This window comes from Chiloscyllium plagiosum, chromosome 32 (assembly GCF_004010195.1).
Source record: "Chiloscyllium plagiosum isolate BGI_BamShark_2017 chromosome 32, ASM401019v2, whole genome shotgun sequence".
In the NCBI taxonomy this organism is placed as follows: Eukaryota; Metazoa; Chordata; class Chondrichthyes; order Orectolobiformes; family Hemiscylliidae; genus Chiloscyllium; species Chiloscyllium plagiosum.
Genome location: NC_057741.1, coordinates 17,602,235 through 17,617,606, shown reverse-complemented (window position 1 = coordinate 17,617,606; position 15,372 = coordinate 17,602,235). Strand labels below are relative to the sequence as shown.

General features: G+C 38.7%; 1 protein-coding gene across 3 annotated transcripts in view; it reads left to right on the top strand.

The window, feature by feature from the left end:
* LOC122539369 (alpha-1,3-mannosyl-glycoprotein 4-beta-N-acetylglucosaminyltransferase B-like) overlaps positions 1-13,495 on the top strand; it is a 247,271-nt gene extending 233,776 nt beyond the window's left edge. For 2 of the 3 annotated variants that reach the window (XM_043674130.1, XM_043674128.1), the window contains exons 13-15: positions 92-179; positions 9,364-9,476; positions 11,861-11,946. In XM_043674130.1, coding sequence (XP_043530065.1) covers positions 92-179; positions 9,364-9,476; positions 11,861-11,884 — 225 coding nt within the window. In that variant the 3' untranslated portion in view covers positions 11,885-11,946. Of the gene's footprint in view, positions 1-91; positions 180-9,363; positions 9,477-11,860 lie in introns of all 3 variants that reach the window. The other variant, XM_043674129.1, reaches the window with a different exon arrangement.
* The last annotated feature ends 1,877 nt before the right edge of the window (positions 13,496-15,372 follow it).

Here is a 15,372-nt window from a genome sequence, read left to right as displayed (position 1 = left end):
TGTTCTCAAAAGTGCAATTCTAAATTGGTTTCTTCAATTTTGTTAAAATAATTTCATCATAATGATTTGAATCTTCCTTTCTCTATTTCAGAAATCTGAATTTGACAAGAATGTTTTGCACAACAATATAACAAAATATCTCAAATACCAAGAAACAGAAGACGGCTACTACAGAATAGGTAACCAGCTAATATTTTTCTGTAGCCAAATCCAATTTAAAAACATGGTTTAAAAATGTGCTTTGAAACAATATCTGGAAAAAAATGTGAGCTAAACATTGCGGTCAGGAAGGTCGGAAAACTAACATTTTACACTTTGTGTGATTTGTCGATTATAACAGACATATCTGAATTATTTTAAATGTGTCTATGTGTTTGCAAAAATAATAGACAAAGCATTGTCATGTGAACATATAAAGCATTCATCTACTAATGCTGCAACAACATTTTCAAACTTTTTGTTCATATGATATGTTAGGAATTTTGAAAAAAACGACTACATTTCTTAACCAGATGTACATTCATGGTTCTTATTTTATTAAGAAAGAAACTAACTGGGAAACAATTCCAACTAATGTCTACCTCTGATTTCTTTTACATTTCCTGCAGCTTTGTTCATTACAAACACAAGGTCAGATTTTTCCATCTTTCCCACCTGGTAAACCTGGCACGACAGGTGTGGCATGCTCTATGTCTGACCTTTTTTCTCTCCACTCTGCCAAAGCAACGCTTTAGGCCCAGCTGGTGTAGATGGAAATTTATCCAGTAGTGAACACAGTTCAGCCATTCTGCTATAACGCAACAGTTGGGTTCTTTTGGAACCTTGTGTTATAGAAAACCGCTACAGAAAATCACAGTGTAGAAGATTGCTATACCCATTCAGTAGAAAGTTCACATTATCAAAACATCCTCCCTAATTCGTCAATCATGTTATAGCCAAATCGCTTTGATGATAAGCATGTTATACCAGAACGACCTGTATGGGTGCTGGTTGTACTTAGATTGTTTCATGGTAATTATCAAAACATTGGAACTAATTTTCATTTTCAGGAGTGGATGGAAACCCAATAGGTTGCTCATTATATATTCCATTTGGATTTCCTTCCCAATGAGGTCAATGAAAATGAAAACTAATCAGTTTGGTAGCTGGTCAATTGGTTGCTACCTCATTGCTAACACTAGCATCTTTCCTTATGTTTCTAGAAAGACTCTTCCTGGGTACGTGTCTCATGCACAATAATAAATTAGTTGTTCATTATTTACAACCTTTTTCAAATTATATTGGTACAAATTATAAGAAGAAAGATCTCTAAATAATTTTTCATAATTCTTCTTAAACTTCTCAACTTATAGCTTGTCACTGCTGGACAGATTGAGTTATGTGATGATGGGTCATAAAGATTATTAAGATTTTAAGTTTGTTCCTATCTGATCTCAATGAAAGCAGAAAATCAATGCATTACAATTGAAACCACTGCCTCTAGGCTAAAAAGAAAAAGTAAATGGAGCCTCTGATGCTAATTATACTCCAGTGATTCCTGCTGTCGAGATACTAACACTAAAAATGTTAAAATTTTGTAATTGGAGACCCAAGATGGTGGCAGTCTGAGGGGTCTGCTGTGCTGTGCTCTGTGCCATACCCCCAGGCAAGGTGGGCCTTTACCCCTCTCATCAACCACCCCCAGGACAAAAATCTTCTAATACAAACTTGCTGAACATCTGTAGCAGCTAAAATTGTGGTGCGACAGCTGTAAGGCCAGAATGAAAGCAAATAAAGGAAAGGGGCCTAAAGGACTATAGCAGGCAGGGCACTCCCCAATTGCATTGGGAGTGCCTGCAGCCAGGGCTGAAACTCCCAGGGTGGCCCCTTTGGATTTGCCAAACTCCAAGAAAAGATTGAAGCAGTGATGGAAACACTATCTGCCATGCTGAAAAAGCATGAGCAGGAAATTCATTTGTTGGACCGAAGAGTAGAGACAGCGGAGGAGAGGGCCGTGGCATCAGAGACCTTGGCAGAGTCTTGGGAGGAAGGATCCAAACACTGGAAGAACAGGTTCGGGTTCTTCAGGAGCAAGTGGACGACCAGGAAAATAGAAATAGAAGGAAACCTTACGGCTTTTGGTCTTCCGGAACATGAGGAAGGTGAGGGCCTCTATGGCTTCCTGGAGAAGTGGCCCCTGAAGTTCCTGGGGCTGGAGTTGGAGTCGGGCCTGTTGAATGTGGAGCGGGCCCACTGAATCGCAATGTGCAGGTCATGGCCGGACCCACGCGCCTGTGCAGTCCTAGTGCAACTCTTGCATTATAAAGCAAAACAGTTAGTGATCGAAACAGCAAGAAGACGGGGAAGAGATTCACAGGCTTTAATGTACAAAGGCTCAAGAATAATGTTTTTTTCAGGACTTCTCAGGAGCCCTGATTAAGGGCATTTGATGAAATTAAGAGAAAATTAAGGGGCATGAACATTCAATATTCCTTGAGGTACCCGCCCGTGTTGCATTTTGCTCATGGAGGGACGGTATTAATTTTAATTCTGCAGAAAAGGCAAAGGACTATGTGAATTCTCTGAATTAAAGGACTCGAGTTGGGGTGGGGATGGAGGGGGCATCGTTATGAACAATAGTATGGGTTTTTTTTATTGCCCCTTTTTCCTCCTCTCTCCCCTTTTTTGTGATTATTGGCTTTATACGTACTGCCTTGATGTATAACTGAAATTATTTCATATATCGGTCGGTTGGCTTTTATCTGGGGTGTTTTTTTTACTGCTGTCCTTTTTGTTTTTGGGTTGGGGGTGGCTGTGGTTAAGATGTGTGCGGTGGTTGGGGGGGCAATAACCGGTTTTCTTCATTTGTGAATTACCTGGGTCTAGGGCATGGCCTTAGCTAGTGGGAGTTGGGATGGTACCAAGGATTGGAAGGTATACCCCATATGGGCAAGGGGGAGATCACTAGTGAATCGGAGGTTATTTGGGTGTTTGCTTAAGTTAAAGGTAGTGATTCATTTTTTAGTTGTAGTAGTTTTTACAGGAGTAGTTTTTAGACTTTATAGAGTAAATGTCTTTGTCGCTCGGCATATCACCGAGAAGCTTCCTCCACTTGGGAAACTACGGGCTGCCCTGGATGACCATGGCTAGTGATTTGTTCAGGTAATACACCTGGAATGTAAAAGGGAGCCATTCTCCCATTAAAAGAAAGAAGGTGCTGTCAAGCCTTCGGAAGAGTGGACATTGCTCTGCTGCAAGAGACGCATTTAACTGATAAGGAACATCTGAAACTGCAGCAGGGGCGTGTGACAGGGTGGTCTTCTCCTCCTTTAACTCTGAGTAGAGGAGTGGCTATACTGGTAAGAAGGAACCTCCCTTTCCAGGTAACTGAGCAAATTAAGGACGAACATGGACGGTTCATCATTCTTAAAGCTCTAATACATGGAGAAGGGTATGGCGTCTTGAATGTCCCTCGGCGCATCCTCTTAAATTTCTAATTGATGCAGTCACTAAATTCATGAATCTTAGGGTGCACTGCATGATCACAGAAGGGGATTTTAATTGTCTCATAGATCCCAAGATTGACAGGGTGCCAAGGGGCCCAGCAGGTACGTCCACACAAACTAAGCAGTTGGTGGACTTGTGTGAGGAGTTGGGATCAGTGGATGTGTGGAGGCATGTCCACCCTAACGGAAGATACTTTATTTTCTATTCCAACCCACACGAGTGCCACACGCGAATTGACTTTTTTTTAATACCATCAGATTGATTGGACAGAACACTGGCGTGCAAAATTGGGAATATAGCTGTCTCGGACCATGCGCCAGTGTATTTAGATATTAAAATCAAGGGTGGTGGAACAGATTCACGGCACTGGCGCATGGACTCATATCTGTTAAGGGATATTGAATTTGTTGAGTATGTTAAAAGAGAGTTCAGGGCCTTCTGGGATATCAACTCCGGTACGGCCAATAATCTGGCAATACTTTGAGAGGCCACTAAAGCATATTTACAAGGCCTTATCATTTCGTATTCAGTGACTAGAAGGAGGCGGAGGGAGGAGCAACAACAGATGCTGGAGGCCCAGCTGCTGATAGCTGAGGAAGTATATTATAATAGGCCCTCTTTGGTCAAGCTGCAGCGGGTCACAGCCCTGTGGGCAGCTCTCAACTCATTGCACACACAGGTGGCAAAAGAAGAGATCTCCTTCACTAAACAAAGACTGTTTGAATTTGGAGTTAAGCCAGGTAGATACCTGGCACATCTGGCTAGGAAGAAAAAAGCTTCCCAATCTATTATGTCTGTTAGAGAGAAGGCTGGCACAGTTACCCGTAAATTGAAGAAGATCAATGTTAGATTTAGGGAATACTTTTTGCAGAGTTATATCAGTTGGAGGGAAACAAACATGGTGCAATGAGAATGCAGTCCTTTTTTGAGAACCTGGACCTCCCCAGTATAAACGCGGATCAGGCTTCCCTGTTGAATGCGCCTATGACAGTACAGGAAGTGCAGGAAGCAATAAAGCATCTTCAGGATGGTAAAGCACCGGGGCCAGGTGGATTCCCAAGTGAATTCTATAAGGAATTCATAAATGTGATCGTGGAGCCACTTCTGGGGATGTATAGCTATTCATATGCACAGGATTGTCTGCCGCCCTCTCTTAGGAAGGCTAATATTTCCATCATTCCCTCATTCGGGAAAGACCCCGAAGAATGTGCTTCATACAGACCAATTTCACTGTTGAATGTAAATTTTTTAATTCTATCCAAGATGTTGGCCCTGAGGTTGGAAAAGGTGTTGCCCATATTGTAAAATATGATCAGACTGGTTTTGTTAAGGGCCGTAGCTCCTCCAATGATATCAGGAGGGTATTGAACATAGTGCAGGTATGCCAGCAAAAATTGATCCCGGGTTTGCAGTTCTCCCTAGACGCAGAAAAGGCATTTGACCGGATAGAATGGCCGTACCTGTTTGGGGTCCTAGAGCACTTTGGTCTGGGGGGAACCTTTGCTAGATGGGTGGCGGTATTATATAATGATCCGAAGGTGGCAGTCATCACAAACGGCACTAAGTCATATAACTTTAATATTGGGAGAGGTAGTCAGCACGGGTGTCCTCTTTCACTGCTGACAATTTACCTTGGCAATTGAACTGTTAGCTGAGGCTATCAGGAGGGATCCTGAAATAGTGGCGCCAAAGGTGGGAATGGGGGAGCATAAGATCACCCTATATGCTGATGATGTCCTTTTGTTCTTTGCCAATCTGGAGGAGTCCATTCCTCGATTGATTCAAACAATTAATTTATTTGGCGTTTTTCGGGCTACAGGATCAACTTTACGAAATCGGAAGCCATGCCGGTGGGGGATTAGTGGAGGTGCCTGATCTGAAGGATGGAATGCAGTTCCGTTTAGATGGTCATCAAAAGATTTTTATTGAATTTTTATTATCTCTGCCTTCCACCAGCTATAAAAAGCTAACTATGTACAACTACCAGAGAGGATAAAACAGGATTTGCAGCAGTGGGAGGGATTACCGTTATCATGGTTAGGCCGAATAGTCCTGATTAAAATGAATGTTCTTCCTTGCCTGTTGTACTCCATGAGAATGCTCCCGTTGTTGCTACCCAGACAAGTGTTATGGAGGCTCAATGGTTGGCTAGATTATTTTATTTGGTGTCGCAGGCAACCCTTAATTAAATTTACCAAATTGCAGCTTTCACAGGGTGAAGGAGAGGTGGATCTTCCGGACATGAAGAGATATCAAATAAGTGTCCTGTTGGCATAGACTGGGTATGGGGGATTTAGAGTCAATTTGGATTGATGGTGAAGTTTTGCAGTCGAGATGTCCCTGGTTAATCTATTATTTATGGATAAGATGAAATCCATGACTGAGCAATGTAAGAATCCGATCATTTTAAATACTGTGAAAACCTGGAGGATAATGAGGCAAGATGAGGGCAATTGGCTTAAGACTTGCCATTTACCCTGTTGGTGGGAGCCCAAGGATAAACCTGGAGCAATGGACTCCAGCTTTAAGTTATGGGAGAATAAGGGAATCTCTTGTCTGGGAGATTTATTCAAGGGGGAGGTCTTGATGTAATTTAGCCAGCTAAGTCAGAAATATGGACTGTCGAATAGGGACCTTTTCTGTACTTTCAGATAAGCGATTATATACAGAGGAAAACCACGCTCCTGGCTCAGTTTACAAGTCAGACGAGCGCTCTTTCAGTTAGTACTTTGTATCATTTACAGAAAAGACGTGCCTTAGGCGACGTGGAATCAAGAGCTAGGAGAGGATATCTCATTGGTGGTATATGGTAAGACATTTGGGAAAATGTAAGGAAAATTTCAGTTTGTAACAGAGTGCAGGCCATGCAATTGAAGATTTTACACAGGGCTCATATGGTGCCAGAGAGGCTAGCTAAGTTCAAGAGAGGAGCGTCACCAGGTGTCCCAAATGTAACATTAGTATAGGCACTCTCACACACTGCTACTAGTCATGTTGTAAGATCCAGAGATATTGAATGCTATAGTAAGGGAGCTAAAGCACATCCTGGAGATCGAAGTTAAAGTGGATCTGGTATTTCTTCTTCTGGGCTTGCCAAATTTGTCCTCTCCGAGGGAACATGGGAAGAGATTGTGTAACATTCTTACCCATTGCGCGAGGAAGAATATTTTAAGGAATTGGACGTTGGAAAAACCCCCAGGTCTTATGGTGTGGCAGGTGATGGAGTATCTCCCCCAAGATTACCTCACAAATATGGTGCACCACAAAACGGAGCAGTTTTACAAGACATGGCAGCCCTTTTTAAATTATATTAATGCAGACTTATCAGCAATATTAATTAGGGCTGTGGTATAGCCATGGGAATCAGTCTGGGCGCCCATGGAGCCCTGGGAGGGGGAGGTTGGGGGAAAAGAATACGGGTACAATGACTGATGCTCCCCGGGATGGGAGCCTCAGTGGAGGTGTAGTGAGTGAAATAGAATAAAGTAGTGAGATATAATTTAAGTTAATTTGAATTCAGTTTATTTTTTATTTAATTTGTAGTTTAGTTTAAGTAGATTCATTTGTTCTGATAGAATAGTAGGTAGTTCATGACTAATAGTATCATGATATGACATTGTTGTACTCTATTTTTCTGTTTTTTACTCATATTACTTTTTTTGTACATAGATGTTTGTAAAAATTTTGAAAAAGTTTCTAATAAAAATTTGTAATAATCTTGCTAGAAATGGAAGTGTAAATTTTTACAACCCATGGCTATTGCTCTGTGGAAAGCATCTGAGCATTTTTTTTGATTGGTCTTATTCATTTCTTGAAATTTTTGTAACTCGGGTTCACCGATTTCTCTTTTTGTTCATTTTATCCACTTTCTCAATTAGAACATATCAACATTTGCACATTTACTCTATCCTACCCCACAGCAATGGTGATGAGGGAAGGAATGGGAGAGTCAGTAGCAAGTTCAGGAAAATCATGGGTGCTGTGCATGTATCTTGCTTATATCAAATTTTCCTCAGTGGAGTGTGAGCTAGTGACCGCTGTCATCATTGAAGAGGAATTTTCCAAGCAAGAAGATCGCCTGAAAGCAAAAGCTACTCAAACTAACTGGAACTTCAGTAGAAAACCTGAAAATTCTTCCTTTAGCCCTATTTTCTGACTTTGCCTAAACTAACGTGTAAATTCACTGTCTCTATTGCATTTATCATTCCATCTGAACACATTAAAACTAAACTGCTTTCTAATAATTTCCCTTTAAATTTTAATTCCTCCATTCAGTTTAAGGTAATTGAATATGTCATAGACAAATTAAAGTAAAATGGAACATTTAAAAATGTTAGAACAAAATGTTGGTTGCATCAAGATGAATATACAACTTAGAAGGAGTGGCACACCATTTGGGCCCTCAAGCCTGCCCTACTAATTGCTAAGATTGTTGATTGTTTGTGGCCTCAAACTTCACTTTACTGGCTACCCTTTAACTAGTCAAGATTCTCTCAACCTCTGTCTTCAACATATTCAATTACACTGCCTCCACCACTCTCTAAGGAAGATAATTCTGCATTCTCTCAATCTTCTAAGCCTTGCTCTAGTCTCTCATTCAAGGGGAAACGTTCTTTTAGCATCCATCCTGTCAAGTTCTCTCAGGATCTCGCATGGTTCAATGAGGTAATCTCATTGTTTGAAATGCCAATGGACATCGGCCCTATCTGTTCAACATTTTCTCCTAAGAGTCCCCATCCCAGGAATCAGTCCAAAAAACCTTTTCTAAACAATGTCTAATGCAATAATATCCTCTCTTAAATAAGGAGACAAGACTGTACATTGTAGTGTAGGTGTGATCTGACAATTACCTTGTGCTAAAATACCACTTTTTATATTCTATTTCTCTTACAAAAAACAGCATTCCAATTACCTTCCTAATCATTTACTGTTCTTGCATAACATTTCTTTGTGATTCATATACCAGAACACTCAGATCTGTATGTATCTCTAATGTGCAATCTCTAACCATTTAAATAATATTCCACTATTCTATTCTCCCTATCAAAGTGAACAAATTTACATTGTCCCACATTATACTTCATCTGCCAAATGTTTGCACACTCACTTAACTAACCTAACTAAAAGCCTATTAAAATGTCTTCTATCTTCTTCACAACTTACTTCCTTATATTTGTGCTGTTAACAAATTTAGAAACTATGCATTCAGTCCCTTATCAAATCAGTGATATATATTCTTGATATATATCAAGAGTAAAATTCAATGCAGTGTGGCTGTTAAACAGCCTGTCATGAGCAGACTTTTATCGATACCACTTGTCCATTACTGCTCACTTTGTGTGTTCATGTTAAAATTGAATTTTAACCTAGGTCTTAAGTAATATATACACAATTACTTGGAGGAAAGATTTTAATTTATTCAAAACCTATTCATTAACAGAGTTAAAATTAGGCAAATAAAACTGTAATTTAAATTCTGTAGCATTTAATTTTGCTGGAAAAATTCAAATATGTATCTTTCTTTGTTGAATACCATTTCTGTAGTATGTTTCTGTTTGAAGTAGACAATTGATCTATTATCACATATAAAATATAAAGGAAATCTTTCATTTTTTGTCAAATATAACTTATTCAATTCAACTTGTTCATTCTTACTCGATAAACTATTCAAAACTCATTTACTGTAGCTTGCTTAAATCTACTTGAAAGATTTTTCTTATCTTTTCAGTGCTGGAGAAGAAACTGGTGTCTAAATATGCAACTTTACTCAGTGTCACTAAAATTTTCCAATTTAGCTATGTTTCTTCCGTTTAGTCTGTGGGTATATGTTTAGTTTGTTTTCTGCAAATTGTAATCTTGTTTCATTTACATGTTAAGGTGCATTTAGAAACGGAATTGCAGAAGGTGAAGTTGATGCATCGATTGGGAAAATTGAGGCCCTTCGACTATTTGTTCTTTCCGAATCCCCTGTTTGGGTTTTACTGAGTGAGGTAATATTTCAGAAAGGACACAGCATCCTAAATTATTTTTATCTTATAGAATTACTTTAGGTTTCTGAATCCCAGGTCTTGCACACCTGACAGCACATCTTCAAAATAAAGTGTCCAAGCTAACCTTGTTCCAGCAGTAGTGGAGACCAACTTTTCCATTGGTGTCTAGATTTGCCATCAGCGCTATCTCCACAATGAGTTAGTTTACCCTGTGGTGATCAAGGATAGACTTAATTGACAGATTTACAAGATATGAACCAAATCGGTTCTTCAACCTACCTGTGTTACAGCACCAAGTATTAGACTAATCTTGACTCAGAGCATCTTAATTTCATGTTAGTCGTTGAGGGACTATAGGTAGCCCACTTCTAGGGAGGAAAATTCCTTATTGCACCGAAAAGCATCAAAGCATCCAATGTGGTGCCATGCGATACTTAAGAGTGAATCTTCTTCAGGGCATTGGGCCTTCAATTTTTAAAAAATCTCTAATTGCAGTTTTCATTTGGCAAAGAAAGCCCCAGTTTTGTGTACCAACAGGAGAAGATCCACAAATGAAAAAACAGAGTTTTTGTAGTAATTGGCAGTATTTGCCCCTATGCCCTCACTAGGGAATGCATCCTGAAATTTGTTCTGAATTCCATTTGATAGCAGGATGCCCTGACTCTCTCTATGAAAGAAAACAGTGCAAGTGCACAAACACCAGACAGAACCCCAGAAGTTTCTACAACTGTAGGAGATATAAGGATGGTATATTCAGACTGCAAGAAGAGTCATTATGATCCTAAACAATAAAAAGTTGCCACACTTGTTATCAGTGAGATGAGATATATGCAAGGTGAAGACATCTTTATGAAGGAGTAACAGAATCATCTCCAAATGAAGCTTTGGTAATTATGCAGAAAAACATAATGCTGGCAAATGTCCAGATTGAGAATATTGTCAAAGCAATAATGATAGGATATATGTGAAAGTAAGCTTGTACCTTAGCTCAAGATCACTCAGGAGCTGTGAAACAGTTTTTTATGGCAGCTAACAGTTATCAGATATTGTTTTGTGAGGGGAATACAAACTTCTCAAGTGTCTGACAGAAAAGCGGCTCTGCCGGTATGAAGATGTAGGTTGTGGGAAACAGCTGGAGACCACCTACTGTGCAGGTGCAGCTTAAAAGCTTTGCAATCCTATCTTCTTATCTTCCTCTTTCTTTCTTCTGAAAATGGAGGAATGGGAGTAGACCTGATAGTGGATTCATTTAATTTATAATTGGAATATAATAGAAGATTTAAAAAAGAGGTACTGCCAAATTCAGAAACATTCAAACTTATTTTGTAAATGTTATTTGCAGACTTGGGAGCTTGAAATCAAAGGAAATATATTACTGCAAGATAATTTCTATTCAATTTAAAGTCCTGGTAATTTAGTGTACTTCTAGTGAGCTCAATGCCAAGTTTTCAGGTTTTCTAAACAAATATTTTCCCCTCTGCCATTTATAATGCTTTACTACATTATGAGTGGCATGGTTTGCTAAGTAAAATAGGAGGCAAGGGAAGAGAGTGGTAGCATTTCAATCCAGATCAATTGATAGGAACATTGACAGTCTGTAAAATAAATGCTACCTGTTCATTACAATGATTTGTGCATGCAGCCAATGCTGCACATTCATTGACTGCATACTCAGCAGGGGGAGTAAGGTAATCAGCAGTTCTTAAAGGGGAGATGAATTGCTGTGATATCTATCATTGAAATGGTTGAACATGGTGGAGAGAAGTCATCAAGTGTCTATAATGCTGCAGTGGAGGTCATGGTGTAGGGAGTGGAGAGGAGAGTATACATTCATGATCCCCCAGGGGTCAGAAAACTTTTTTGTTTGCTGATGAGATGAAAGGAGATCACTGAAGGGCTCACTACCAGGAATACAACACCCACATCTGGCATACAATGCTGTAAAAAGTTTTAGTTAAATCATTAAGTTTTCAGGATAAGAACATTGTTCAAATTCTTTCTCGTTACAACTGCACCACTCAACTGCATCCTGGTTAGTGTGCCACTGCACCAAGCAAAGTTAACTCATGGCATTCAATGAGTTGAAGTTATGCATAATGTTAAGTGTGTTCTGCATGTAACATATACTCATCGACAAAATTATCCAGGTGCTTTAATTTCTGTCAGCAGTGTAAATCCTAAACCAATTGCAAATGCTACCTCCTACATTAAAATGGTGAACTTCAGACTTTTACTCCATATGCATGTATCGACTCTGACAATTTTGGTTCTTAGTGGGTTAAATTTCTGACTCAAATTCTTTAAATGGTAAAAGGTGAACAGAGTATGGATTTTTCAATAAAATTCACAAATGCATTTTAACAATGTCTACAATGTTTTTGCAGATATTTATCAAGCCAGCTGCATAAATGCAAGCAAGAAATTCGGCTTCCCAGCAAAAGTGCAACTATTTCTAGTGCCTCTTCAATAAGGTTTGCCTGATGGATTTCTTCAACAATGACACCACCTAGTGTGGTAAAATAAAAAGAACAATTGTTGAAAATCAACAAGGGACAGAACTAATGTAAAAGATCACAGTGATGGAAAGCTGTAGATGTGCAAACGTTTGAATAATCTTTGACCAAAACAATTTAACTGTTTATTTATATAATAATTACATTGGTTTTTTTTACTGTCATCATGAAAATGAATAACAAAATGCCATCTTAATGAAAACTTCAGTGAAGTTGAATTATGGTGTTTATAAATGCATACTTTGTGTAGAAACAAAATGTATGCTTGGTAACTTTATGTAATTGGTCCTAAGACAAATTATTTAAAATTACATCACATTAAGTCAATATGATAATGATCTCTTCTAATCACAAGCTATACTTTATTTGTTGGGAGGGAGAAGATTTTTTTATAGGTTTGGTTTAGCTCCTCCTTCCACAATGTTCTTTGCAACAAAGACAGTAACATGATTTGGATTGTAGCCCTTGGCAATGACATTCTATGAGCTGACAAGGTGTTCCTTGTCTTTTATAACTTCCAGAAATAAAGCATTCCACTGTTACATAAAACTTTGTTTTAAATTAAACTACCAAAGAATTCACAAAAAACACATTCATGAAGTTTGTTGTTTAAGTGTTACTTAAAGCTAGGATCTAAACTTGATACAGAAGTTCTACATGTTTCAGTTAGAGCAAAAAAAAAGCTACTGAAGGTAGAGGACCTGAAACTCTGAGACTTCCGCCAAGAGAACTTCAGACCAAATAGTCCTGATATTCTAATCAAGGTCAGAAGTCCTACTCCTGTCCCTGATCACATTACAAATTACCCACTTAACTTGAGATTACTTCTGCACTGGAGATTCCCGGACAGGGACTTTGTTACAAATTAATACCAGAATCCATTGAATCCAGGAGAACAGAAAATCTTTGTAGAAACCACTCCCTCTTTTGCAGCAATCAGTGTGACATGTTTTGTCATTTAAATGTACATTGAAAAGTGAGGCCACTAGCTCACTCCTGACCTCTCATCACCCTTCTCCCAATCTTGTGCTGCTCAATGCAAGACTTCTCACTGCCCCTTTCACCAGTCCTCTCAAGACTGTTCAACGTTGTTCACCAGCTTGCTTTCTGTCCCTCTAATCTCTTTGCCACCTGTCCTGGCGCCTTACTGCCTCACTTGGCACTCCTCTCCCAAGCCCTCATTTACCATACAAAGAGTAGCAAGGGGTTGGGGACAGGTGACAGTCTTGAACTGGTGGCAGTTTGGGTTGCAGCAGAGGTGAGGATGAGTGAAGGTTGTGAACAGGAACACTACAATGACTGCACTGTTGGGAGAAACTATACGTACTAGTGGGTTGAATTAAAGTTCCTGCGTCATGGCAGGAGTTAAGTGGTTAACCTTTTCAATACTGTAAAAGATCTGGCAATTAATTACATTCAAGCTATCTTGTTGCTACAGCAACATCTTTTTCGTCTAAAATTCTATTTGGCTTGGATTTTATTAATATATGGAATTCTGTTTTTTAATGCCATTTATCTTTTCTTTTCCTTTACAAGTTAGTCATAATCATACCATTATTTTTTGTTTAAGATTATTATACCATTACGCTGTCAGAAAAAGATGGCAGGGCATTTGGCTTAAACTTTGCAATAGCACTTTGTCATTGAAACATAGGCATGAGCTTCAAGACTTGCAACATAAATTCCTTCTGTATGCTTTCTCTGAGATGAGCATATAACATTTTACAGCCTTTCAAAGGATCAATAAAACATGTATAGTGAGGAAGAAAGCATGAAATCCACAATTACAATTTCTTTGTGAGTACTCAACTTCTTGGTTTTTAAAAATATCTTTCACAAATACCATTAATTTTGTATAGCAGCTGTTGATCTTCAGTTTGGTTATAAATGGTTAAATTTGTAACAAAACAGTTATTCGAGCGCCTTGATGGCAGTGGTAACATTATTGTCATCAGACAGTACACGAAGCCTTGAGGATGTATTTTGGTCTATGGATTAAGTAAAAGCAAAATTGCTCTAACAAACTTTAATTGGTTCATGTTGCTTCACTAAAAGAGTGATTTACATTTAAACACAGCATCAATGTGTTCCATAGTCTGGAAGGCATAATATTGAAGTCAATAGTAAATCTGCCTATTTAGCAGTAGCAATTTATCAAACTGTCAACCAAGATATATGGCTGGATTCTCCTCTCATACCCAAATTGAAGCTAAGCAAAGACAACGGTGGAGAATTGATGGAAAATTATTGTGGCGCCTCTGTCAGGCAGCATATCTTACCAAGGCACCCCTTTCCCACAACTCATCTACACAATCTGCATATTCATCCAGTACCCATCAGAAGCATGCTGCCACTCCCTCCACATTCACTGTGGAGAGAGGGTACCAGCAATTTTGTGTACTTTTCGGTAGGTACGCATTACTTGCAGTAACAGGGAAGTGGTAATTACAGGGCACTTGTAGAGTTCTCTCTCATCATTGTGAAGCCAAGAATTATCCATGCCATCACAGGAACAGAATATTTCTTTTTTTTTGCTGCTCCATCCTCTATGGGTGAAACACTCACAATGATCTGAAATGACAACAAAACTGCCTTCTTCTGTAATGGCTGTATTCATTTTAACAACACCAACCCCACGATGAATCCACCCTACATGTCAAATAATTGAAGAAAACAGGTCAGGTTTACAGCAGTCATATTGGTGGGGGAAGAACTCCCATCTGCAATGGCACTGCTGGGAGAAAAATCCTGACTGTAATATCAACTTGGATATTTATCTGTTTACATTTTAAAGGACTTGAGCAAATTTTTGGCCTTTGTGTTGGTGGATTATATTTTTAATTTTGTAGTTAGGGATTGATAGAAATATCAAATTGAATATTTTTAAAAATGAAAAAAAATAAAAGCAACCTGATACATAATTTTATTGATACTAATTATTTCTGTCACTTTCACTTATACACATTAAGGGCACGCATATTACTTCATCTGTAGATGGTATTATTAACATAAATATTTTGTTTAAAATGCTGAAGATTTAGCTTATGTTCTTGTGAACAGACCATTGCCATTGAGATATTCTGGGGAATCTTTGAAATCATCATGAAAACAGACATGCAAGTATTTAACACTTCTGAAAATTCCAATTTTCTTCATTTACCCTTCCTTTATTGATAAATATGGCTAGTGTAATTTGAAATTTGAACACATGAATGGTCAAAAGATCATGAGATAATTCTTTATTCCACTGGCATCAGGTCAGGTCATTACAAACAGGAAAGGAAATTAAGAATAACAAGAAATTAGTTACACAACATGCATGTAATGACAGTGTGGATTACACTGAATTGAGGAATTTCTTCATCTGTCTTCCCTCCTTTCCC